The sequence below is a fragment of the Podarcis liolepis genome (assembly GCF_965112155.1).
Source record: "Podarcis liolepis genome assembly, chromosome: 15".
In the NCBI taxonomy this organism is placed as follows: Eukaryota; Metazoa; Chordata; class Lepidosauria; order Squamata; family Lacertidae; genus Podarcis; species Podarcis liolepis.
The window spans coordinates 13228664-13255011 of NC_139566.1; the positions used below are offsets into that span (position 1 = coordinate 13228664).

General features: G+C 46.1%; 1 protein-coding gene across 2 annotated transcripts in view; it reads right to left on the reverse strand.

The window, feature by feature from the left end:
• The window catches only part of PLCB3 (phospholipase C beta 3), a 71710-nt gene that overhangs the window by 3358 nt on the left and 42004 nt on the right, over positions 1-26348 (reverse strand). The window contains exons 15-32 of one of the 2 annotated variants that reach the window (XM_083477508.1): positions 23184-23291; positions 21847-21911; positions 21027-21123; positions 20262-20346; positions 18786-18910; positions 17640-17794; positions 17041-17202; positions 16244-16343; positions 13696-13800; positions 12344-12435; positions 11149-11284; positions 9695-9730; positions 8328-8511; positions 6935-7046; positions 5410-5486; positions 4679-4771; positions 2770-2827; positions 557-643 (exon numbers count right to left, since the gene is read on the reverse strand). In XM_083477508.1, the coding sequence (XP_083333634.1) occupies positions 557-643; positions 2770-2827; positions 4679-4771; positions 5410-5486; positions 6935-7046; positions 8328-8511; positions 9695-9730; positions 11149-11284; positions 12344-12435; positions 13696-13800; positions 16244-16343; positions 17041-17202; positions 17640-17794; positions 18786-18910; positions 20262-20346; positions 21027-21123; positions 21847-21911; positions 23184-23291 (1877 nt within the window). Of the gene's footprint in view, positions 1-556; positions 644-2769; positions 2828-4678; positions 4772-5409; positions 5487-6934; positions 7047-8327; positions 8512-9694; positions 9731-11148; positions 11288-12343; positions 12436-13695; positions 13801-16243; positions 16344-17040; positions 17203-17639; positions 17795-18785; positions 18911-20261; positions 20347-21026; positions 21124-21846; positions 21912-23183; positions 23292-26348 lie in introns of both variants that reach the window. The other variant, XM_083477507.1, reaches the window with a different exon arrangement.

Consider the following 26348-nt stretch of genomic DNA (forward strand, 5'->3'; position numbering starts at 1 on the left):
GATGCTTACAGGAACCCAAGAAGAGGACCCGAGTTCAAGAGCAACTCTCCCCGCTTGCGATTCCTAGCAAGAGATATTCAGAAGCACACTACCGCCCTCAACAGGGGAGGGGGAACATAGTCATCATGGCTAGTAGCCACTGATAGCATCACCCTCCACGAATTTTTCTAACCAGTCTTTCAAGCTGGTGACCATTGCCGTATCTTCTGGAACAGTGAATTCCAGACATTACATATGCGCTGTGTGAAGGAGGACTTCTTTTTTGCCTGTCCTGAATCTTTTAGCTTTGTTGTATGACTCCAAGTTCTCCATTCTGAGAGGAGGAGAAAAGTTTCTTCCCACCTACTCCCCTCACACGGAACTACATTTCCCAGAGTTCCCTCTGGGATGTTGGATGAGGGGATTATGACCTAGGGAGGAGGCGTGGGCAAACACCCAAATATACATTCTGGAATTTTTCCAATGGACAACTTGAAAAATAAAAACCCAGGTAAGAGCATGAGACTCTTAATCTCAGAGTTGTGGGTTTGAGCCCAGAAGCATTTGCTGCACTCACCCGTGGCTCTTCGTCCTCAATCAGCTGTAGTATCCCCTGGTGTCCTGCCAGTAGCTTCTCTTGGCGCCGTTTCTGGGCTTCCTCAAGCTTTGGGATGGAAGGGAAAGCAGAGTCAGTGAAGCAGGGATACCGTTAACATGGCTCTTGTTTCACCAGTTCGCTCAGGCTTGCAAGCTACAGTGTTTCCTGGGGAAAATAAGGCCGACCCCTCCTTGGTCATTCCTGCCTTTGATGCTTCCAGGTCTGACCCCTGTAATGCACCCACACTTGGAGATGGTCCAGAAACTTTAACGAGCTGAGGAAGCAGCGGCCAGAACTTGTGTGTCCAGGGCTGGCAGGATGAACCATTCTTAGGTCATAATTGGATTGTGATTTGTTTCCAGGCTCATTTATATATATATATATATAAATAAAAAATGCCAGTTCTGGATGTTCTAAATTTACAACCTGGGAATCAGGGTTATCGCAGGAATTGTCTCTTTTTCTACATACACGTGTGGGATTTGTGCTCAGTGTGAAGCTCTCCTTGCTTTTGCTTTGCCAAGAGTAACGCTGTTTACGGAGTTGAGCAAAAGGGCCTTTTCGGTGGTGATGCCTACTCTATGGAGCAGCTTCCCAGGAAAGGCATGCTGGGGCCCCTCTTTTGCCTGCTTATAAATTGACCCTTAAGATTTTGTTACAGCTGGTTTTAACTGGGGTGGGTTGTGCGGTTTTATTGTTGCTGAACAGATCACCCTCATATTTTTTTATGAGATAGCAGTTGTTGTTGTTGTTGTTTAGTTGTTTAGTCGTGTCTGACTCTTCGTGACCCCATGGACCAGAGCATGCCAGGCACTCCTGTCTTCCACTGCCTCCCGCAGCTTGGTCAAACTCATACAGTGGTGCCCCGCAAGACGAATGCCTCGCAAGACGGAAAACTCGCTAGACGAAAGAGTTTTCCGTTTTGGAGGTGCTTCGCAAAACGAATCTCCTATGGGCTTGCTTTGCAAGATGACAATGTCTTGCGAGTTCCTGCTGGTTTTTTTCCCCTCCCCCCCTTTTTCTAAGCCGCTAAACCGCTTATCAGCTGATCCGATCAGCAGATAAGCCGCTAAAAGCAGCTAAAAGCCGCTCATAGCGCTAATAGCGATAAGCCGCTTATCAGCTGATCCGATCAGCAGATAAACCGCTAAAAGCCTCTAAAAGCCTCTAATAGCGCTAATAGCGCTAATCCGCTAATCCTTCAATGGGCTTGCTTCGCAAGACGAAAAAAACCGCTAGACAAAGAGAATCACAGAATGGATTCTTTTCGTCTTGCGAGGCACCACTGTATTTGTAGCTGTCCAAAAGTGTTTATATACTGCTATCCATTGAGATAACAGTATATAAACACTTTTATGAATAAAAATACAATCAAAATAGCAAAAAACACATTTTTTTTAAAAAAAATAAAACATCCATTAAAAATGCTTTTGGGTTATGTACTAAATAAATAAATGATAGCAATAACACTTTCATACGTGAAAACAAATTAATGTGAAAAGTTCCCAAGCAATAAAAAAAACATTTCTAACCAACACTACTGTTGTATGTTACTTGCTGTGCATGTTGAAAATGACAATAAAGACTTACAAAAGAAACACAAACACACAAATTCACAGGCAAAACAATTTCAAATCCAATACAGTACTGCACAGATAAAGAATGGGATAAAATTTTCTCCACTTAAAAGGGTCATTGAAAAATGAAGGTCTTCAATAGGTGCCAAAAAGATGACAGGGGTGGCTTGCCCAAAGTGAGGGAGTTGCAAAGTGCAGGTAAGATTTCAAGAGTGCCATCTGGACTCAAGAGCCAGTGTGGTGTAGTGGTTAGAGTGTTGGTCTAGGACCTGGGAGATCAGGGTTCAAATCCCCTACTAGACACAGCTTTGAGGTTTGGGGAAACCCAGCCAGATGGGCAGGGTATAAATAATAAATTATTATTATTATTTCTATAACCAAGTGGTGTGTGTGTGTATAAAAATAAAATTCATTTTATTTTAATGTCCAATTTATAAAAGTAAACGGACACTGTATGCCCTTGGGCCAGTCACTGCCTCTCAGCCTAACTTACCTCACAGAGTTGTGGTAACTCCTGGTTTTACCCTCACAACATGTGGCGCCTTGGAGGAAGGTGGGGTAGAAATATAATAATAATAATTGAAAAATGAATAAAAATGGGAATGGGAAACTCACCCTGCGAATGGAGTTCACCGACTCGGTGATATGTCTCCTGTTTATCTCCGTCAGTTCCCTGAGGGAAGACAAAGAGCCTTTTCAGGATGAGAAGATAACCCCCTGTTTCCAAATAAAAAAACTCCTGTCCTCTCCACACAAACAAGCACAAGACACTAGCCGTAAACCAAAGCAGAACTGGCAATTCCACCACCTTTCCAAGCAACCCAGGTTGGGGTCTTCCAGCTCTGGTGAGATGGGCTTTCAAGAACATGGCCCGACGCTTGAGGCCCAGCACCTCCCATGCCCTTAAGGGTTTGCCCCTTAAAAATTGTGCGCTTCTGCAAACCGTAGCTGGGGTGGCAGGTGCCCATTGGGGCTGCTATGGCAGAAGGCAGAAAGACCAATAATAAGTGGAGCCAGAGCCAATGATAGATACAGCCTAATCCTCCTGGCTTTGCATCTATTCTCCTCCCTGCTGAGAGGAGCAATGCCAAGTCTAAGGAAGAGAACGCAGAAAGCCAGTGTCACCCACTGGACTAGTCTGTAATGAAGAAGGCATGCAATGCGTACAACATGGGTATACAAACTAAGGCCCGGGGGCCAGATCCGGCCCAATCGCCTTCTAAATCCGGCCCGTGGACGGTCCGGGAATCAGCGTGTTTTTACATGAGTAGAATGTGTCCTTTTACTGTATTTAAAATGCATCTCTGGGTTATTTGTGGGGCATAGGAATTTGTTCATTACAGTGGTGCCTCGCAAGACGGAAATAATTCGTTCCGCGAGTCTTTTCGTCTTGCGATGTTTTTCGTCTTGCGAAGCACGGTCCGTCGCAACTGCGCCTCTTCAAGCGGCTTTTTTAAAAAAGCGCAAGACGTTTTCATCTTGCGAAGCAAGCCCATAGGGAAATTCGTCTAGCGAAGCAACGCAAAACCGAAAAACCCTTTCGTCTAGCGAGTTTTTCGTCTTGCGAGGCATTCGTCTTGCGGGGCACCACTGTATTTTTTTTTCCAAAATATAGTCTGGCTCCCCACAAGGTCTGAGGGTCAGTGGATCATCCCCTGCTGAAAAAGTTTGCTGACCCCTGGCGTACAACATGGGGCTATCTTTGAAGGTGACTCGGAAACTACAACTAAGCTGGACTGGTGAGTGGGAGTGACAGGGAAGATTCTTTGTTTTTTGTTTGTTTGTTTTATAATTTTTTATTGGGTTTTTGATAATTTTATACATATAAAACACAACCATTTCAGACATTGAAAGACAAGGTTCTTTTGAACCTTCAGACCTCATTTCCTAAGTTCCTAAGTTTAAATTTGCTGCATCTTTTACCATTACACATCTATTATATAACCATAATTGCCATAAATAATTCCACATTACAAGTGTCACTACATCTCTGCCAAAGATTTTAACTGTTTGCAGTGGTCTTTTAAATAAATTACAAATTTACTCCAGTCTTTAGAAAATTCTTTGAGATAAAGGTTCTTCGGACGTATGGTTAAGATGTGATCTAAGACAACAACACTAGCAGGGTTGTAAGAAGACTTGTAACGATAACTGCTCCTACTTTTTTGTATTTATTTAAAAACTGACATTCTGAATGACTGAAATGTAAATAGGAAAATGTATAAATGCTATGATATAAAGATTAATTTTGAAAACCAAGAGACGGGAGGGAGGGAAGTTGAGGATGTATTTAAATATTATAAAATGGAAACTGAATAATTTATTTATTTATTTTTAAAGATGTGATCTAAGACACCACTATGAACTTGAGCATACTGTTTCTCTCCATTTATCTCAGTTTAGGTTTAATTTTGGTTTAGATTTTTTCAAAAAAGAAGAACACGCCTGCTTTGATCTTACGGGAAAAGCAGCCCTAGAAAGCAGTTGAAGGAAACCAACCCATCCCCGAGCCAATTCAACTCACACATCCTTTTTGCTCTTCCTCTCCCGGGATTTGGCTTCAGTGATGCTGTTGTGTCGTTTCCGGTCCAGGATTTTCTGAAGCTCCTTCTTCTCTCTAACCAAAGGTTTGGGGGTGCAGGGAGGGAAAGAATGGTCATGGGCTCAGTGGCAAAGCAGAAGGTCCCAGCTTTAATCACCGCTACTTCCAGGTAGGTCCGGGAGAGACTCCTGTCTAAAACCCTGGAGAACCACTGCCAGTCTGTGTAGACAACACTGAGCAAGATAGACCGATGGCCTGACTTGATATAAGGCAGCTTCCTAAGTTACTGTTTGATTAGGTATTTCATTCAGAACAATGAGGACTAGAATCTTACTTTAGCAGAGCAGCAGTGAAGCACCTGCTTTGCAAGCAGAAAGCTGCAAACCCTCCGCTGGGAAAGACTCCAGTTTGAAACCCTGAACTGCTGCTTCCACTTAGCATAGACCAGAGATGGGGAGCCTTGACTCCAACTCCCATCAGCCTCAGCATGCATGTCCAGAGGTCAGGCATGATGGGAGCGGCAGTCCAACAACCTCAGGAGGATGAGAAGGTCCCCACAAGCACAGAGCTAGGTGGGACCTCAGTTTGACTCTGTCTTAAGGCAGCTTCCTATCAAAAAGGCAGGCAGCATCTGGAGGAGGCGGAACAGCCCCTGAGAGTCCCCAAGAGAGGCTGCTGCTTCCCCTCCCATTTTGCCTCACGCCAGTACTCACTTTTCACTCATCTCCTTCAACTTCTTCAGCTGGGCAGCCTGGCAATCCCGGGCAATCTCTCTCAAGCGCTGCTGGGCCTGAGGCAAGGACGGGGGCAGCGGGGTGGGAGAGAAATGGGGACAGGAATTAATATTCCTTTAAAATGGGCCCAGGGACATGGGTGGCGCTGTGGGTTAAACCACAGAGCCTAGGACTTGCCAATCAGAAGGTCGGCAGTTCGAATCCCCGCGATGGGGTGAGCTGCCGTTGCTCGGTCCCTGCTCCTGCCAACCTAGCAATTCGAAAGCACGTCAAAGTGCAAATAGATAAATAGGGACCACTCTGGCGGGAAGGTAAACGGCGTTTCCATGTGTTGCTCTGGTTCACCAGAAGTGGCTTAATCATGTTGGCCACATGACCCAGAAGCTGTCTGCGGACAAACGCCGGCTCCCTCGGCCTATAGAGCAAGATGAGCGCACAACCCCAGAGTCGGTCACGACTGGACCTAATGGTCAGGGGTCCCTTTACCTTTACCTTTAAAATGGGCCCAGGGTGTGTCTGTTGTTATTATCTTCTAAAAATTGATATACTGGTTGTTTGTAAACAAATAAACAAATCCCAGAGTGGTTGACAAAAATAATAAAACAATGCAACAATTAAAAACAACTGTTTTCGCTTGCTTGCTTGCTTGATTTACTTACTTACATATTGCGCTAGCCAAAGGCCATGGCAACATCCAAAGAAGGGTAAAAGGGGGAAAAATACAGCAGTCGCTTTATGTGCAGTAAAACCATAGTCAAATCCACCAACATTTCTTATTACACAGAATAAAAAGTAATTCTCAAAAAAAAAAAAAAAAGTGCAAATTAGAGTCCCCATTTCAATTGGCTGCTAGCCCATCTAGTTCTTTCTTCTTAATCTTCCTAGCTCTCACCTATGGTTTAAAAGACCATAGATGGTTTAATTAGAAGAGGAACGTTTTCACTGCCACCTAAGGATATATAATGAAAGGGTGCCAGGGGAGCGTCCCTGGGGAGAGCAAACCACAAGTGGGGAGTCACAGCAGAAAAGGCCCCGTTCTCATGTTACCACCCTTCGAACCTCTTGTGGAGGAGGCACACAAAAAAGTGAGATTTTAATGTATGACATTTATTGTGCTTTTAATATTCTGTTGGGTACGAGCAGAACCACAGGAGCACAGATTTTGACATGAGGACAAAACTTGGAATCATTTCTTTCTTTCTTTTTTTTAAAAAGGCCGAAACTAGAGCTCAGCACTACAAGACACAGAACCACCCGCTCAGACATCTCAAGGTCTTTGTGCAATTGACCTTTGTGCGCGCACACAAACTTTCCCAGCAGGGACAGGGTGGTTTGGGAACAGGGACGCTGAATCTCAGGGCCAGCAGGTGCTCTTGGGCTTCAGCTCCCATCATCCCCAACCATGCTAGCTTGGGGTGAGAAGAGTCCAACAACAACATATGGACACCCACAGCACCTCCGGCTTAGAGCCCACTATTTGAAGCCCTGCCCCGCCTTTAAACACCTGGCGCAGGTGCTCTCGCTTGCAGTCCCTCTCCAGCTGGTGCTGAACCTCCCGCAGCTGCAGCAGACCTTGCATCTGGCACTCCTGATCCAGCTCCAAAGAACTTTGAGACCTACAGGGGGAAGGCAAAGAGCAGCATGTCAGGAGGCGCAAGTTGGCAAGAAAGGGTAAAGACTGCCGAGCACAAGCTCAAGCAGAACGGGGAGCACACAGTAAAAGTCAACAAGGAATGAGTAATAATAATAATTTATTATTTATACCCCTCCCATCTGGCTGAGTTTCCCCAGCAACTCTGGGCACCTCCCAATCGAGTGTTAAAAACAATACAGCATTAAATGTTAAAAACTTCACTAAACAGGGCTGCCTTCAGGTGTCTTTTTAAAATGAGATAGCTGCTTATTTCCTTGACATCTGATGGGAGGGTGTTCCACAGGGCGGGTGCCGCTACCGAGAAGGCCCTCTGTCTGGTTCCCTGTAACCTCACTTCTCGCAATGAGGGAACCACCAAAAGGCCCTTGGCGCTGGATCTCAGCATCCGGGCTGGACAATGGGGGTGGAGACGCTCCTTCAGTTATACAGGACTGAGGCAGTTTAGGGCTTTAAAGGTCAGCACCAACACTTTGAATTGTGTTCGGAAAAGTACTGGGAGCCAATGCAGATCTCTCAGGACCGGTGTTATGTGGTCCCGGCGGCCACTCCCAGTCACCAGCCCCACGCATGCACCACTCTGTCGAGTAACCAAGCAGGTGGAAGAGAGTTGGGGGTGGGGTCATATACCGTCCCCCCCTTTTTCCTCCCAGTAAAATCCTGCCTCTTGGGCAAGTTCAAAGGCAGCTGCTACCTATCTAGATGAGGGGGGGAGCCCTACAAGTAGGCAGAGCCAATCACAGACAGAGCCAACACACACATCTGCTTGTCCCAGGCCCAGAAAGCAGGGCTCCGAGCAGTTTTCTGCTTTCCCCATGCTTTCTAGGCAGGGCTTCAAGCAGTTTTGCCTCTGCCCTGCCACTCTGTCCTAACCCTCGACTTGTCCATTCCTCTTCTAATGGCATCCCCAAACCAGCCTGCACTCTGCTTATTCCAATCCCCATCCCTGGTCTGAGATCTGGCTGGCTCTAGCTGCACAGAGCGACAGGACTGTAGAATTGGAAGAGACCCCCGAGAAATGCCTTGCTGCTTTCCTCTAAGAAAAGTCATGGTTTATCACTGAATTGGACTAAACAGCAATTCTGTGGATTTCTGTTTTTTTCTGTGGGGAAAGCTGCAGAAAACCTCTCAGGCAAGTGAAGTATGGCTGAGCCCTCTGTTAGTGTGCTGCAGCAAGACTTTCCCATGAAGGCAGCTCTCCCGCTTCTAGCCACGGACGCATGAGCCCCAGCAAGTCCCTTCTCACCCTTCCTGGCTGCGCAACCGGCTTTTTTCCCCCTGGGAGAACTGGGCGCTCTGCTTCTTGTTTTGGCTGCAGATCTTCTTCATGTGCTTCCGCCGGAGCTCCTTCAGCTCACGGTACTGCTTCTTCAGCAGCTTCACAAAGGACTTGTGCTGGCGCAGCTCCTCCAGGGACTGGGGGGACACTTCTGGAAGATACCCCCCAAAACACCCACCCAGGCACAATGGGTTACAGAATACTGTAATCCCCGTCCAACAACAAGGGGGTGAGAGAGAGCACGTGCAGCGCAAGGCAGTTCCCACCTGCCCCTGTCCACACGTTTTCAAGTTTCTCTCTGGAGTCAAAAGGACTAGGAACTTGATTCCAGAGAGAACTAAAAATGACTGTCTGTGGTTCCACCATAAGGCAGGTTTATTTTTGAAATCCACAGTAGCAGTTCAAGACTTTTCCTTCCCCCACTTGAAAATCGATGAGGGTCTTGGAAGATGGGTTAATTACCGCATTTTTCCGTGTATAAAACTAGGGATTTTTTTTAATTAAAAAATTAGGTTTGAAATTGGGGCTCATTTTATACATGGATAGTGCTGAGGGGTGTTTCCTTAATTTGGAGTCCTCAAAAATAGTCCTCTTATACATGGGGGCGTCTTATACATGGAAAAATATGGCATTATACAAATAAAAAACATTCACAACTTATATTTTCACGACAGTTTGTTTTCCAGCACTGGCATCAAAACCAGCATCGCATTATGAGAATCTCAGATTCTAGGACAGGGTCTTGTTAGCCTGTGTGATAATTTATTTATTTGTATTTATAATTAGATTTATATTCTGCCTTTCCTCCAAGGAGCTCAAGACAGCACACACTCTTCTCCCCTTCCCTATTTTATCCTCACAATGACCCTGTGAGTTAGGTTAGGCTGAGAGAGCATGACTGGCCCAAGGTCACCCCATGAGCTTCATGGCCAAGTGGGGATTTGAAGCTGGGTCTTTCCCCAGTCCTAGTCCAACACTCTAACCATTATGCCACACTGGCCCTGCCTGGGCAAAATGGCCTCGGTCTCCATTAGCCAAAGAAGTAAGTCAAGCACAAGAGTCAACGACAGAAAAAGTTCAACTGGGCTGCAACAGACAACCCTGAACGGGGCTTGTGGGCCCACAGTTTAAGAAATCAGTGATCTAGAGCAGCTGTTCCCAGTTATGGGTCCCTAGATGTTGCTGCACTACAACTCACAGTGGCCCGAACCAGCACAGAGGAATGATGGGAAATGTAGTCTAACAGCATCTGGGGATTCAAGGTTGGGAAAGGCTGGTCTAGAGGACCTTTGGATTCTATCTTCAAGGGTGTTGGCACAACAGTGTCTTCTTACCTGCAAGGATGCTGGCAATCAGATCGTCCCTTTGCACTACAGGGTTGAGAGAAGGCGAGAGAGAAAGAAATGAGAAACAGGAGTTAAAACAACGAAAGGGGCATGAGGGTATCCTTTTAGAAGTTTGTTCTTAAAACACGGGTCCAGGAAAGTATGGGGAGGTAGTGGGGCACATTCCCAGAAAATGTACCCACTGCAAAGACAGCAATTGTGGCAGTAGTAACCCCAACCGCATAAACCCCAATTGTGTTTTCCTAGAACTTGTTTATTGCTAGAAGGCTGCTACCGGCAGTTCTTGGGAGCGGACAGATCAATAATATTAATATTAGTAAGCATTTAATAATGAATATGCCACTTACTTGCCAAAATGCCTTCTAAAGGCTTTACAAGTATAAAATAGATTATAAAAAGTATAGCCACACGTGATTCGTTGTATTGAGTTAATTGGCACCATGAAGAAAGCAATGGGAAGATAAGCATTATAAAGACCGTAAAAGTAAATAAATATAGAATAAATCACTTCCATCAAAACACTGAAGAGAAGCACCCACAATTAAATTGTACAACAACCCACCCCCCTTAAAACAGTCAAAAGAGCAGGTTCAACTCAGGAGATCAGGAGAATGCTTTTCTAAGCAGGTGTGTATTCAAGAGCCGGCGGCATGCCAATACTGATGGGACCTATTACAGCAGGGAGAGCATTTTGTGACAATGGTGCCACCGGTGGAAAAGCCCATCCCTGCATTACCACAAACCGGTAATCACCAGGCCACAGCAACACAGGGGATCTTCCCAGCATAGTTCAGGGGAATGTGTCTCCATTGTTTGGAGGGGGGCAGGAAGCTGGGGGTGGGGAGAAAGAAGACACCCTGTTGCTGTAAGGCTATAGGCAAAATAAAAAGGTAAGCAAAAAAACAAAAGAAAAGAAAACCCCAGCCATTCACAAGTAGTGGAAGGAAAACCTGAAAAAATAGAGGAAATATAGCTCAGTTGGTGGAGCATGAGATTTCAGAGTTGTGGGCTCAAGCCCCACATTAGGCAAAAAAAAAAAAAAAATGCCTGCATGTAAACTTGTCTGTACAATAGACTAGCATAGGGACCCCTGACCATTAGGTCCAGTTGTGGCCGACTGGGGTTGTGGCGCTCATCTCGCTTTATTGGCCGAGGGAGCCGGTGTACAGCTTCCAGGTCATGTGGCCAGCATGACTAAGCCGCTTCTGGCGAACCAGAGCAGTGCACAGAAACGCCGTTTACCTTCCCGCCGGAGCGATACCTATTTATCTACTTGCACTTTGACATGCTTTCGAACTGCTAGGTTGGCAGGGACCGAGCAACAGGAGCTCACCCCATCGCAGGGATTCGAACCTCCGACCTTCTGATCGGCAAGTCCTAGGCTCTGTGGTTTAACTCACAGCGCCACCCACGTCCACATAGAGGCCTATTTTAGATCTTACCTTGACTGGGAACTACGCTGGGGCTCCGGGTTGGGGGGAGCAGGGGAGGTGGGGGCTTGTGTGCCTCTTCAGTGGGGCCAGCGGTCACGCCAGAGGAACTTCTCGACACTGATGTCCGTGGCTTCTCTGCATTCTCCTGCTGGCGAGGAAAAGTAGCACAGTGGCAAATTCAGAAGTGTGGGGTCCCTTCAGAACAGTCACACCCTCACCCTTCTAAGATTGTACAATAATCTTGCAATTACACAACTGTAATATGAAGGGGGGTACGTTGCAGTTATTGGTGCCTTTCAGCTAGATCTGCTATTTTCTGTGCATGTACATGATTTGGAGTGCTCCAATATCTTCTCTCAGTGGGACTTGCGTTTGGCCTGAAGCTTCGTTGTACGTAACAGAACTTGCACACCGTTCTCTTGAACATGAAGCGACCCTAAATGCTTAGCTTTGGAGCATGCAGTGGCCAAAAAGACCCCCTTTCATGCTGATTGGGCGGCTGTAGGATGCTGGAGACAGAGACCCTGCTGCAGAAATAGTGAGGAGTCCTTGACCCTGGACCATTACATCACTGGCAAGGAGGGAGTTGCCTGCACTTCCATAGGTTTAATCCCTTGTCCCGCCTTCTTGGCAACAGGTGAATCTGTCTCTTCCCAGTTTCACACAGAGTTCTTTCATAAGTCCATTTTCTGTCTTAACCTGTAACTTTTTAAAATCCCCATTCTTCATTCAACTTTTAAACCCACCCTTCACCACAAGATGCCAGGGTGGGTTAAAGCCATTAATTTTTTTTTATTAAAATTAGTTTAAAAGAAACACTATTGTTTCCTCTGAAAAATAAATATGTATGTTTTAAAAATATACTCGTTAACATGCCAGGCTGTATCCAAGTCAGTTTTATTCTGAGGAGACTCACTGACATTAATGAACCCAAGTTAGCAGTGTCCATTAATTTCAATGGGTCTACTTTGAATAGGACCAACACTGCATACAACCTTTTTATTACACATTATGCCCTTCTAATACATTTTTTTTTTTTTAAAAAAAAGTAGAGGATTCTATGGCAGAATTCAGAGAACTATGAAACCTGGGAGGTAACTGCGATCCAACCCACATGGGGAGGTGCAGATCAGGTCCAACGAAAATGAAACCCTTCCAGCCCCATATCCACTTCCCTCCCTCTGTGTGCCATGGCTGCCCTCACCTCACTCTCTCCTATCAAAGCCACAAGCTGCTTGGCTCGCTGGTCCATTAAGCTGACGTGTTTAATGGGGTTGATCAGAGCCTCTGCATAATCTGAGGGAAAAAGAAAATCCATTAGTTTTAACACATGAGGAAGCCTGTTTGTCTCTGCGTGCATGCTTGCACAACTGAACTAGACCCAATGAAATTAATGGACCTATGTTCATCACCGTGAGACACACAAAAAATTAGGATATGCACATCCCAGTCTCCAAAGTTGGACTTAAGACACAGATTCCTTAAGATATACTAGCCCTGCTAAAAATATTTTTGTTTACACAAGCCTATCCAGACATGTAGAATGTTCACATGTGTTTTAAATCTTGTTTTCAGCTTATCATTGATTTTAATTATTTTTTTCTGCACTTGCTTCAGCAGCACATATACTGATTTTAATTATTATTTTTTCAATCATTTTAGATAGCCGATTTAAACATTTTTTTAAACTGCTAATTTTATTATTGGTTATTCTCATTTGTAAGCCACTTTTAAGGTTTTATTACAATCCAGAGGTATATAAATCTTTTGAAATAATCAGTCCTACTCAGAGTAGACCTACTCAGAGTTAGCAAGTTAATGCACATGGCCAACTAGGTCCCTTAATTTCAGCAGGGCTACCGAGAGTACAACTGTGTTCGATATAAGGAATTTAATAAATGAATAAGCGTAATAGAACACAACCCAAAATTGGGTAAGAGCCCCCCCCAAAAAAAACAAATGTAAAATGCTACTAAAATGTATCCAAGAATAAAACACAACTATAATTTCAGGAAAAAATGTGAAACATATAACAAAGAGGTGGATAAAATTACACAAAAATACAGGAGGCTGATACAGCGTCCTAGCAGCAGTCTGATGTGACTAAGAATGAACAGATCTATACTGGAGACGAAATGTGTTTCAAACCCCAAAGGGTCTTCCTCAATAGTCAAGGAGAGCAGGGCTCAAAACACATGATAAGGCACAAGCAGAAAGGTACCACCTTTTCACATCTTCATATTCTCCTGTTGTGCACAGTAGCCTTCTAGATACAATAGGTCAAGCTAACCATATAATCGATACAGATCAGCCCAAGTGGCTAACTTTCAGCGACAAATCATGTGTCCCCATCTGCACTCTATAAAGCGATATCATATCACTTTAAACAAGCATGGCTCCCCCCCCCAAAGAATCCTGGGAAATGTAGTTTCCTTGGTTTGGCACGGAGAGTTGCTAAGAGAAGCTGTTCCCCTCACAGAGCTACTACAATTCCCCAGAGTTCCCTGGGAAGAGGGGTTGATCGTGAAACGCCTCCCACCGCAAGCATTCAATTACTTTGGTGATCATCTGGGATGTAGTCATAGGCTTCAGTGTAGACCAGCAAGGCCGGGAGGCAGAGGGGCTGGTTGCTTTCGCTGCGCAGGCAAATGTAGTGGTAGCCTGTGGGACAAAGGGAAGGGAAAACACAGGAAAAAAAACAGTAAGAACGGAGAGGTAGATATTCAGGGGCAGCAAGCACAGGTGTTATGAAAGGCCAATTCTTGGAAATGGAGAGGGAACGGTCATTAGGGGAAAGGAACAGAGCTTATTGGTAAAGCATTGTTCTGCAAGCAGAAGGTGCCAGATTCTGACATCAGGATTCCAGATGTTGCCGGACTCCAATGCCACAACCACACCATGTATTTAAAACTGAGACTTTAGTGTCACCGGCCCAGTCTGGTGAAATAATCTGCCCTAGGACCTGCCGATCAGAAGGTCGGCAGTTCGAATCCCCGCGACGGGGTGAGCTCCCGTTGCTCGGTCCCTGCTCCTGCCAACCTAGCAGTTTGAAAGCACGTCAAAGTGCAAGTAGATAAATAGGTACCGCTCTGGCGAGAAGGTAAACGGCGTTTCCAGAAGCGGCTTAGTCATGCTGGCCACATGACCCGGAAGCTGTACGCCGGCTCCCTCGGCCAATAAAGCGAGATGAGCGCCGCAACCCCAGAGTCGGTCACGACTGGACCTAGTGGTCAGGGGTCCCTTTACCTTTTAGAGATTCAGCAGGTTCTTCCTGCGCCCCCTTTTAAACACCTGCTGAAAACCTTTGTGTTTTGCCAAGCCTATGCAGGCACTATGCATCCTTCCTCAATAGTTAATTGAGGCCTATTTTTAAGTTTTTTATATGGTTTTTCTTGTACGGTTTCATGTTTTATTGCAGTAAATCGCTTTGATTTCTTTTTTAGACATGGGGGTATACACATTTGGTTTTTTAAAAATAAATTAATAAATGTAAATAAGCAAAATACTATACAGTGGTACCTCGGGTTAAGTACTTAATTCGTTCCGGAGGTCCGTTCTCAACCTGTTCTTAACCTGAAGCACCACTTTAGCTAATGGAGCCTCCCACTGCTGCCGTGCCGCTGAAGCACGATTTCTGTTCTCATCCTGAAGCAAAGATCTTAACCAGACGTAATATTTCTGGGTTAGCGGAGTCTGTAACCTGAAGCGTATGTAACCTGAGGTACCATTGTAATACCACTTTATGCAGTCATGGCTTCCCCCAAAGTGTCCTGGAAACTGTAGCCCATTAAGGCTTCTGAGCAGGGGCGCTAGTCCCAGGGTCTGAGCTCTTTTGTTCCCCCCTATATATCTGAGGTAGGTTCTGCCCCTCCTATGCTCAAAAAGCATGGAGGCAAAGCAGCTCTAGTGACTGGCTTCTTCCCCTCCTGCCACAACACTGGCCTCCACACTTGCCCTCACAAGATGGCGCCTCTGGTGCTGAGAGCTGTTAGGAGATCCCTATTCACCTCACACAGCTACAATTCTCAGAGTTCCCTGGGAAGCGTGGCTGTTAAACCACTATGGGAGCTGTAGCTTTGTGAGGGGAACTCGGGTCTCTTAGCAATTCTTTAGCACCCCTAACGGACTACAGTTCCCAGAATTCTTTGGGAGAAGCCATGACACTAAAAACTGGTATATGCTGCTTTAAAAGTTTGGTGCAGGTTCGATTCAGTTAAAAATGATCCAGTAGCAGATTGTGGCAAGAGCTCCCTCTCTGCCCCAGACCCTAGAGAGCAGCTGCCAGTCAGAGTGGACAATACTAAGCTAAGCAGACAAATAAGCTGAGACCTGTGTTTATGGTCCTTGTCTGGCAAATTATACAGCACACACATTGTGTGTGTGTGTGTGTGTGTGTGTGTGTGTGTGTGTACACACAGAGGTACAAAAAGGAAAATGATTTAGTAAACAGTGAGGCCATTAAATGCAAAGCAGCGGGTTTCTGACATTTCTGTGCAAAGCACAAATGTATACAAGATAAGGACCACATTTCCGGTGATAAATCAGCCCAGCTAATCTAGAAATCTAGACGGCTGCCCTTATTTTGCACGCATTTGGCTCTCCACAGAAACATTGCGTATCCACTCTTTACACTTCACGGCCTTTTGGCTCTGCTGTTTAAAATGCACGTGCATATATGTAATTAATAAAATTTGCTCCCTAAGGATAAACACTTCTATTTTCTGATAAAGTAGGCGATAGGCTGGGCATAGATAACCTTTGGCCTGTCAAGGGCTGCAATCCCTTGGAGGTGACCCCTGAGGCGCTGCATGCTGGCTGCGGGTTGGACAGCGGAGGGCAGGGCCTGAGCAAAAAGTGAGTGGTGCCACCCTCTTCTCTCCCCACAGCCACCCCCCACCAGGCTGCTGTGGGGAGAGAGACATAAGCTTATTGAGGGCCACGGGCCTGTTCAGGATAACCCCCGATGCTCTAATGCACAAAAGATGGTGCCAGAATAAGTATTTTACAGCGCTGTCATGTCTAACCTCAGAAATAAGCCCCGCTGAGTTGAACGGCAGTATCTCAGTAAACGGGTATGGGGAAGGGAAGGGGAAGGGGGGGTCACCTGAACGGATGGCAGAGACGGGCAGTATCCGATGCCCCACAAATTTGCCCCCCTCTTCAAAGACAGCTATACGCAGCGAGGCTAATGTAGGAAGCACCACCTGAGGGGACAGACAAGACAGGTGTATTATTAGGGGAAAGGCAGAAACACAAAGACACAACACCTTCCATTGTGATTTTTAGAATAGGAATTTGAAGGGTCCTATAGGTCACCTAGTACAACCCACTGGCTGATGGAGGAAATTCAGAACACTGCCCAAACCTCCACTTGGAGGGCTCCACGTGTAGCATGCCAAAAGCCAAAAAAGTTGGAACAGTCCCACTTGCTTAACTTACGGACTCTCCATCTACATTTCGTAAGACCCCCTCCACACTACAAGCATGCAGCTGTTTCATACTATTTTCAAAAGAAAGCTGGAAGTTGTAGTTTGACAGCCCCCGCCCAGAGTGGCTGGGGAAACTCAGATGGGCGGGGTATAAATAAATTATTATTATTATTATTATTATTATTATTGACAGGGGTACGAAAAACTGTTAAGACAGGTCTAGCTCTCCCTTAAAGGACTACAGTTCCCAAGGTTGTTTGGGTAAGGGAGGTAGCAAATATTAAGCCACTTGATGGCATTGATCTGTCCCTACACAGGCAAGTACAATTAAGAAACTGCGCTCTGCATAAGCTCAGAAGCGTTCTTATTTTAGGGAGCTCAGATAACAAATTCAAATTAGATTTAAACATAAGACATTATTATGGCTTCTTCAAGAGCCGAGTCCTTGTGCTAGAACTGCATTCACCAATACCTTGTGGAACAAAAAAGGTTCCTCATCCCACACTGGGTTGAAAGAATTCCCCTGCGATGTCCGTGTCCGGAATTTGCGCTTGGTGTCCACCGGCAGCCCAAACATGTCCACCTCAACGTAGATGCCCACCCGCTTATCCGAAAGAAATTGTCCTGAGATTATCTGGGAGTGGGATGGGGGAGAGGGCGAGAGAGAGAGAGAGAGAGAGAGAGAGAGAGATGGGACCAAATGTTTACTGTTTGTAAAGTGAGAAGTGTTAACTCTTCTCTATATTTTTCGTTGGGAGGACAGTATTGTTCAAATCCTTGTTTTAAATCAGTGTGGGGAACCTGCCTCTAGCAGTTGCCCAATCAGGTGCAAGCAGGGCATGGAACAAAGAGCTCCCCCTCTTTGTTTAAGTCTCCCACTAATATATTAAGCTGGCAGCTCGTCACAGCAACAGCCCAGGGGTGAGGAACCTATGGCCCTTCAGAAACTACTGAAAAACAGCTCCCATCACCGCTGACCACTATGCTGCGGGGAGCTGGAGTCTAGCAACATCTAGAGAGCCACAAGTTCATCATCCCTGCAACAGCCCTGCAAACCACCACCCTTCGAACCTTCACTTTGACGGTATTAGCCACGATGCCATCAATGATATCTTCGGTGAAGGGGTCAAAGAGTTTGTCCTGGCGCCGCATGAACTCTGGCTTGAGCAGGTACCCGCTCCGGCGATTGTACTCAAAGGTCCCCAGATTCAGCTGCATTGGCAAGTCTGGGCAAACAGAGGTTCAAGGACAAGTGTCAATACATCATACAAGCGAGAACAACCAATATTCTATCCTTCCTCCTCCCCCGCCTCTTGAAACCTCCATCTCTGAAGAGCACAGAGAGTCTACAGCAGGAATGTGGGGAAGCTGTAACCCTTCAGATGTTGTTGGCCTACATCTCCCATCATCCTTCACCACTGGCCATGTGGCTGGGGCAGATGGGAGTTGGAGTTCAGCAACTTATGGAGGACCACAGTCTCCCCATTACTGCCTTATGCATACGTGAAAATGAAAATGAACTGTGTGTGGTTAGACCCCTCCCTCTTTAATTTGGTAGGAAAATAAGTCAAGAGAGTTGCCACGGGTCTTTCCTGCTTCTGGCCAGCTTAAACCAAAACGCAGACCACCAGCCATGTTTGGCAACCCACCAGAGGCTTAACAAGCTTCTTTTGGTTTTTTTCCCTTTCTGCCTGGGACTGACCAAAAAAAATGCAACCCAGAGGATGGGAGGGCTGTCCCTTTCTTTCATATGAAAGCCATGAAGTCTCAGCACTGTGGGCCCAAAAATGTGGAGTTTCCTCTGGGCTGAGCTTAGACATGCACCCTCCTTGTGGAGTATCAGACACACACAGTGGCGTAGCGTGGGTTGTCAGCACCCGGGGCAAGGCAAGTAATTTGCGCCCCCTAACCCGTGGATTTGCGCCCCCTAACCCTAACCCCCAGATGTTGCACCCGGTGCGGCCGGCCCCCCCTGCACCCCCCACGCTACGCCACTGGACACACAACAAGGACTTTCTTATTCCAGAAGTCATTTAGTTTGGTTTTACTGTCACATTCTCTGAATGGTTTATTTTTCACAAACCCTGCTTAGAAATGCTAATGATTAAGCAGTATATAAATGCTGTAGACAAAATAAAACACATGTGAAATAAGTTTCTAGCCCTCATTGTTAGCAAGCCGGGGGGTGGGGGTGGGGGTGGAGAGGATGGCACTTACCAAGCGACTGGAAATTGAGTGCCACCATCTGGCAGCCGGCATTCCAGAAGACCTGAGGCATGTAGTTGGAGGAATCCACTCGGGTCCCTTTGGGGTATATCCGGCTCAGCTGCTGCTTGTTGTATCTGGGCAAGGGGTGCTTGTCAAGGCAACAGCCAACGAGGGCACCTCAACTCTACCGTGGCCATCAATGATCATGGATCAGCTGTGAGCACTCAACGTGCCCTTGAAGGCATTCCGTTTTCTCAGGCTCTCCGTCCCTCTTTCTAACATTAGTCATCAATTACTTACACACACACACACACACACACACACAAACACACATATCAAGACGTAACTGAAGGGTGGGAAACCTTGTCAGCTCAAGGGCCACGTTCTCTTCTGGGCCATGTTCCAGGGGCCACATGCCAGTGGTGGGCAGGGATGAAGGCAAAAGTGGACGGAGCAATTAATACAAATTTTACCTTTGCACGATAGCCTAGCTTCTACACAGGATTGGAGCCTATTGTACAAAAGGAAAGAATCCTATACATTGCTCCACCCACTTCCGTATCTGGCTCCGCCCACCCTTGGTATGTCTCTCTCTCTCTCACACACACACACACACTTGCCCACAAGGGAACGAGGTCCTCCAAACTGAAACCGGATTCCTCACTCTTGGCCTAAGAGAGACCAATGGTCCAATCCAATAAAACTGATGTCATCCCTTTGCTCATGGAGAGGCATAGACTACCTGACTTTACCACTGAGCATTTGCGGTTACTCCCCCAACTCCTACTTATGCCTGGGTCTACAGAATGAGCCCCACATACATAACCTCTTATCTTGGATTTTCTTTCCCACAGTTCCCATGAGCAGGACACACAGGAGCCAATGCCAACTGGTGCCCATTGGGACTAGTAGGGCAGAAGGCAGGGAGCCCAACAGAAGGTGGTGCCAGAGCCACTGATGGGCAGAGCCACTCCTGGACTGCTTGTAAGAAAGAAGGCAGAATGAGCTTGGTGGCCCCATTTGCCCTAACGGATCAGTCTCTACGAACAGAAGTGGTTCCAAGCACTCAAAACAGCCGTACCATTCACTGTTGTAGGAAAAAAGGTGCTGCCACAGGGATTCAACTAGGGCCTCATCTACACTAGACATTTAAAGCAGTACCATTGCTTCCCCCAAAGGATCTTGGGAAATGTGGTTTGGTAAGGGTGCTTATAGGAGACCCCTATTTTCCTCACAGAGCTAAGGAGTTCTCTGGGAAGAAGAGCTGACTTGCTAAACCACTCTGGGAACAAAAGCTCTGTGAGGGGGAATAGCGTGCACCCTTCTCGAACTATCACGCACATGACTCCAAGGGGGAAGCCATAACTGGTTGAAGCGGTAGGATAACTGCTTCAAAGGTACAGCACAGATGAGGCCTACCTAGGGACTGCTCAGCAGTGAGGCCAACTCTGCTTCAACCCACCCTACCATCACCAGGCAGGATACTCAACGAACTCCATGGGGCTGTTGGTCAGCTGCTCCAAACCTTTGGTCTCCACGAAGGAAGACATCTCGTAAGATTTGTTGCGTTCTTGGGAAGAGAGAAGTAAAAAAGGCACCGTGTTAATGCTCCACGTTACGCAGACAGCCTTGCGCACACACCTCTCCCAGTCTGCCTACTGCTGCTTCTTCCCTATCAGGGGAATATTTACACACTGGGGTGGATGTCAATGGGGAGAGGGTCATAGCTCAGTGGTAGAGAGCATGCACTTCAAATGCAGGTGGTCCCAGGTTCAAGTCCCTGGCGTCTCCAGTTAGAAAGGAATCAGAAAAAAGACCCTTTTCTGTCAGAGACCCTTGAAAGCTGATGTCAGTGTGATGCCACTTTGAACAGTCATGGCTTTCCCCAAAAGAATTCTGGGAGCTGTAGTTTGTTAAGGGTGCTGTTCCCCTCACAGAGCTAGAATTTCCAGTGTGTTTTAACAATCAATCCCTCTTCACAGGGATCTCCGGGAATTGTTGCTTTGTGAGGGGAATAAGAGTTGCCTAACAATTCTCAGCACCCTTCACAAACTAAAGCTCCCAGAATCCTTTTGGGGAAGCCATGGCTGTTTAAAGTGGTATCATATTGCTTTAAATGTATGCTGTGAATGTGGCCTACATCTGGATGGGGAGTCTGACAATGCATGGAGGGCCACAGACTGCCTGCTCCTAAACTTACACCCAACACCTTAACTGCCAGTCTCCATCCCCCTCCCCGCTCTCACTCACTCCTGGCCACCTCGAAGCATTTGAACTTGACAGGTTCGATGTAGTTCACCAGTGTAGACATCTCTTCTGTGGCATTGACTTCGCTGCTTGCGGTGCCCTGTCACAAAGGGGAGAGGGGAGGACAAGGGGAGATGGAAACAGTTTAGAAAAAAAGTTTAAGGTCACATCCGCACCATATGTTTAAAGCACTCTTTAAACACGTGTGCGTGTGTGTCTACACACACACAAATATATACACACATTTGTGTATGCATGCAGTTTAATGCATGAAGTGATACCATAATGTCATATTCCTGTTACTACAATTTATGGGGAGAAATGATGGCCAAATGTGATGAAGCATTTAAAGTTTTTGGCATCGACCCACCTGCCATTTGTAGCATCAAATTCTATTATCACTATTACTACATTTCAATCCCACCTTTCTTCTGAGGAGTTTAAGGTGGCGTCCGCCACACACCCCTTCACCCTTTTCTCCTCACAGCAACCCTATGAGGTAAATTAGGCCTAGAGTTGCCAAAGGACCCTCTAGGCCACCCAGTGATCTTCATGGCCAAGTAGGGATTTGAGTGATGGCCTCCCAGACCGACACACTCTTAACTGCTAAACCACATTCGCTCTCCACCCAGAAGTCTGCTTAAAATACAGTGTACACAACACTCAAACCAGTCCCCTTGACACCGCTGATGGGGACCCCTCTGTTGTCAGCCTACAACATCTCCCATCATCATCCTGGACAACACTGGCTGAGGCTGATGGGAGTTGAAGTCCATCAACATCTAGAGGGGCCACAGGTTTCAGATCCCTGCTTTGCACGCACCTCATCTGTCGTGGGCTTTTTGGGGTCCGGCTGCTCTTCCTCCTCTTCGCTCTCAGCTTCACGGTCTGGGCATGGAAGGAAGGAAAGGGGTTAGAAGCTCAAGGCCAAAATGTAGTTAAAGTGGGGAGAGATGATTCCTGAACCCTGAAGGGCAATGAATTGAGGGCACATTTACAGTATACCACAAGCTTAAAAATAATAATGGATTAATGTATTCCACTCCCCATAGAATGGGTGTGTGTGTGTGTGTGTGTGTGTGTGTGAGAGAGAGAGAGAGAGAGAGAGAGAGAGAGAGAGAGAGACATCACTGATGCAAGATTGTGTTCTGACCTGCTGCTCCTTCCTTCCTCAGAAGCAAAAGTAGCTAGCTTGCTCCATTGTGAAGTCTTGCTCAAACTTTTAATAGCCCCAAGTGGGCTATGAGCTGCTGAATCAGAGGATCACAAAATATGGTATCCTTTTATTGACTTTGTTAAGACAAACATATTGACTTACGGAACCTTATGGAGAGACACTTTCATTAGATTGCCTTTCTTGAAATGTCTAAAACTGCAACCATGAGCTACTGTTTTACTTTTCTTTCTATACAACTTCTAAGTCCTGTTTTCCTTGTAGGGGTATGTTTTGTTACTTGAAATTAAAAATCAATTAAATAAAAAAAACAAAAAACAGCAGCAACATTGAATACCAGTCACACTCCCTGCATTGACTTCTGTTCCAGACATGGCAAGAATAAGAAAACATTGGCCAGCCATTTCCCTTACTGATTTTTTTTCTTTAAATTTTTAATACTTTATTGCTCAAACCAAACCATTGAAATCATTAAAATAAGGAATTCTAACAAGTAAGATTCAACAAAATAAAGATGTCTGTGTTCAAATAGTAACAGTGTTACAGCAAACTGAAAGCAGCATAATGTTGAACATTATCATTAAACTTGTTATTCCAAAGCATTGCAAAAAGTAGCCCTTTTACCATTAACATATTAGGCTTTTTATATGTATTCTTTTATAATAAGTTAACTTAATCATTCTTACTGTAGACCAAATTTTGTCAAACTATCTACATACAGTCGGAGATGTACCTTCCCTCAATTTTTTAGGCTGCAGTTATACTATTTCTCAGTCTTTTCATAGACAGCATCCTTCAAATAACCAAGTAGACATATTTTGGGTTCTAAGGAAACATGGTATCCTAACATGTCCGGAATACTAATCTGTATGGATTTCAAATTTCCCCTCCAATTTTCATTTGAATTTTCTGGCAACTCAACTGACAACTCAATTGGTACCTCAGGTACCTCAGACAGCTTCCTGTCTTCCCCGAAGGATACTCACCAATAGACTTGCGGGGTTCAACCAGCTTTGCGATTCTGTCAGAAGACTTCTCCTCACCATTGGTCATGACTGGTGACAGTATCTCAGCCTGCTCTGCAAAAGGAGAGCCTGTTTTTTGGGGGGGAGGTCAGGGGGCAAGGGAGGAAAACAATAAAAAATTGTGAGCGGCAAGAAAACGTAGAGCTCACGCAACACAAGGGTTAACTGAGAAGGGGGCTGCATATATACCATGTATTTAAAGCCCTCAAAAGCACCCTCAGAACTGTGGTTTACTCATACAGCTACCATTTTCAGCACCTTTAACAAACTACAGTTCCCAGGATTCTTTGGGGTAAAACATGTGGATGGTGTGTATGCAGCCTATTTTCCGAAGGCGAAAAAACAGAGAAAGAAATCTTAATTCTTGCACCTTTGAACCAATGAGACAAAATCAGGTGCGTTATTCCACCTAACTGGACGAAGACCTGGAAAACCAGAGTTCAAATCCTCCCTCAGCCATTAAGACTGTTCACTGGGTGATGTTGGGCCAATCACTGTCTCCCATCCTACGTCACAAGGTGGTTGTGAGGATAAAATGGAGATGGGAGGAACAGCGTTCACAACCTTGAGTTCCTGGGAGGAAAGGTGGGCTATACAATGAATTAATAATACAGTAGACAGAATTATAGAGTGTAAAGGACCTCAAAGATCAACGCAGGCAATCCTCATATAGGGTAGCCATTCAGTCTCTGCATTAAAAAACAACAACAAGCCTCTAACCAAACTGAACTCACCATCTTCCAAGGTAAATCTGCTCCACTAAACTGTTTGTACCATCCAGAAGTCCTTCTCAACATTTAGTTTAAAATCACATTGTCATTTTTGAACTCTTTATTTTGGGTCCTACCCTCTAGGCATGACAGAAAAAAAGTTCCCTCCATCTTCTATGAGACAGGCCTTCAAATATGAGAGCAGTACATAGGAAGATCTGGCCTGTACCCCAAATGAAGGGAGGGGGATAAAGCTCCAAAGGCATTGAAATCCCAGCTTGGGAGAAAGGTGGGATATAAATACATTAAATAATGATGATTAACGACCTCTCCCCTCTCTTTGGAGGGAGCGGCCCTGGATCTTTCTGACCAACGAGAGCCATAGCCATGCTTGTAAGGTAGGGGGAGAGCTGACGTCCTGTCTCCCAGGTAGGCATCTTAAGCTACCCTTCTACATTTGAATAAAACTGGTGGGAGATATGCGACTCTTGGCTCAGGGGAAATGGCGTGGAAAAGAGTCCAGGGCTTTTTCTCTACAGCCCTAATGAGTCCGTGCCAAGTATTGTCAACGTACTCATCAATGCCAGGCTAAAAGAGCTGGAGAGCAGCTGTATTAAACATTGATGAATCATATTCTGAGGATTCCTACTCTGTGCTCTTTCCTGTGCCTGCAGTAGCTATACGTGTGTGGGGAGATACGTAGTGTATAACACTGAAAGATTGCATCTCCCTTTACCTGGCTGCAAAGATTCTCAGGTGAGAACCTCCTATTGCTCCATTTAACATCAGAGGCACAGTTGGTGTCAACCAGAGAGAGAGAGAGAGAGAGAGAGAGAGAGAGAGAGAGAGAGAGAGAGAGTCTTTTCTGTGGCTGCTCCCAGACTGAGGAACTCCCTCCTAGGGGAAGTTCGATTGCCTCCCTCTTTGTTGCCCTTCCGCCAGAAGGCTAAGACCTTCCTGTTCAGACAGACCTTTGGAAACTAAGCTGGCCGGTGGGACGCTGTCGGGGCAAACTGTGCTTGAATGGCTGGCTCTACATGTGTTTTATTGTGTTTTAACTTTTGATTTCAAATCGTTTGTTTTTATTACTTCATATGTCATAACGATGTGTTTTTAAAAAAACACACGTTCTAAGCCACCTTAATTCCCAACTCAGGAGAAAGGCAGGATGCAAAGACTTTGAACAATAACAGCAATTCTGCCGCTTTGATGCAGAAGTTTCCCATGTACCACCTCTAGTTCAATGGAGCAGGGCTCTCAACAATCGCTACTGCGTCAAGGCAGACAGCGCTGGGCTAGAGGGAGTGCCGCTGCTCTGACTGTTGACAGCTAAGCTCAGATGTTTCAAGGAGGAAGCAAAAGCAGGGGGGTTTGATTTGCACTAGCTCTGCCCCTGCTTCTGGGTCTGATGCAAAGGAGGAAGGAAATGGGTGCTGTGCCTCGCATCAGCCTCCACTATAGTTTACTGGATTCGTAAGAAGACGTAAGAAGTGCCTGCTGAACCAGGCCAAAAGCCCATCTGGTGCAGCATCCTGTTCTCACAGTGGCCAACCAGAAGCCTGTGGGGAACCAGCAAGAAGGATTTGAGGGCAAGAGCAACTCTCCCCTGCTGTGGCTTCCACCAACTGGTATCCAGAAGCATTGCTGTGAAGGCAGAGCAGAGCTCTCATGGCCAGCAGCCATCAATAGCCCTCTCCTCCATGAATTTGCCTGATCCTCTTTTAAAGCCATCCAAGCTAATGGCCAGCACTGCCTCCTGCGGAAGCGAGTTCCTTAGTTTTAACTCTGCACTGCATGAAGAAGTTCTTTAGGGTTGCCATGTTGTAATGTGTATGGGTTGCTCGTGCGTAAGTTGCCGCCTCTCCAAGCTTTGTTGCCTTGCTAAACCTTTCAGTCTGGGCAGCCCTTCACTTCGTGGCTGCCTCAGTCGCTAGCAGAATCCGTCAGTGGGCGTTTCTTAAATCTTTTCCAACATAAAAGTTGTTTGACACCCAGTCTCCTCCTACTCTCTCTGCGCGGAAGTCTTCTGCGCAGGGTGGGCGTGGGCAGCGGAGGACCCGTGCTCTCCCCGCTGGTGTCCAGTGAAGAGTCCTGGAGCCCTCTCGCCGATTCCCCCATCAGCCCCTCTATATCCCTGGTGTTGCGCTGATTTGCTTCCCCATCTGTGGAGCTGCCTCTCTCCCTGCTGGGCCCTTCTCCAGCATCATTTGAGAGCCTTCCCTCCGCCTCTAGCTCCGATGTCAGTTCCCTGACACACGTGTCCTCTTTTTCCAGGACACATCCTCTTTTTCTGTCCGGGTGGATTTTCTAAATTTGCTAAAATGTCTCTGGCTATACTTTCTGGATGAGACAAAGCCATAGCTGCATTTTAAATAGCATTTTAACCTGTATTTTAAATTGGGTTGTTGTTTTTTCC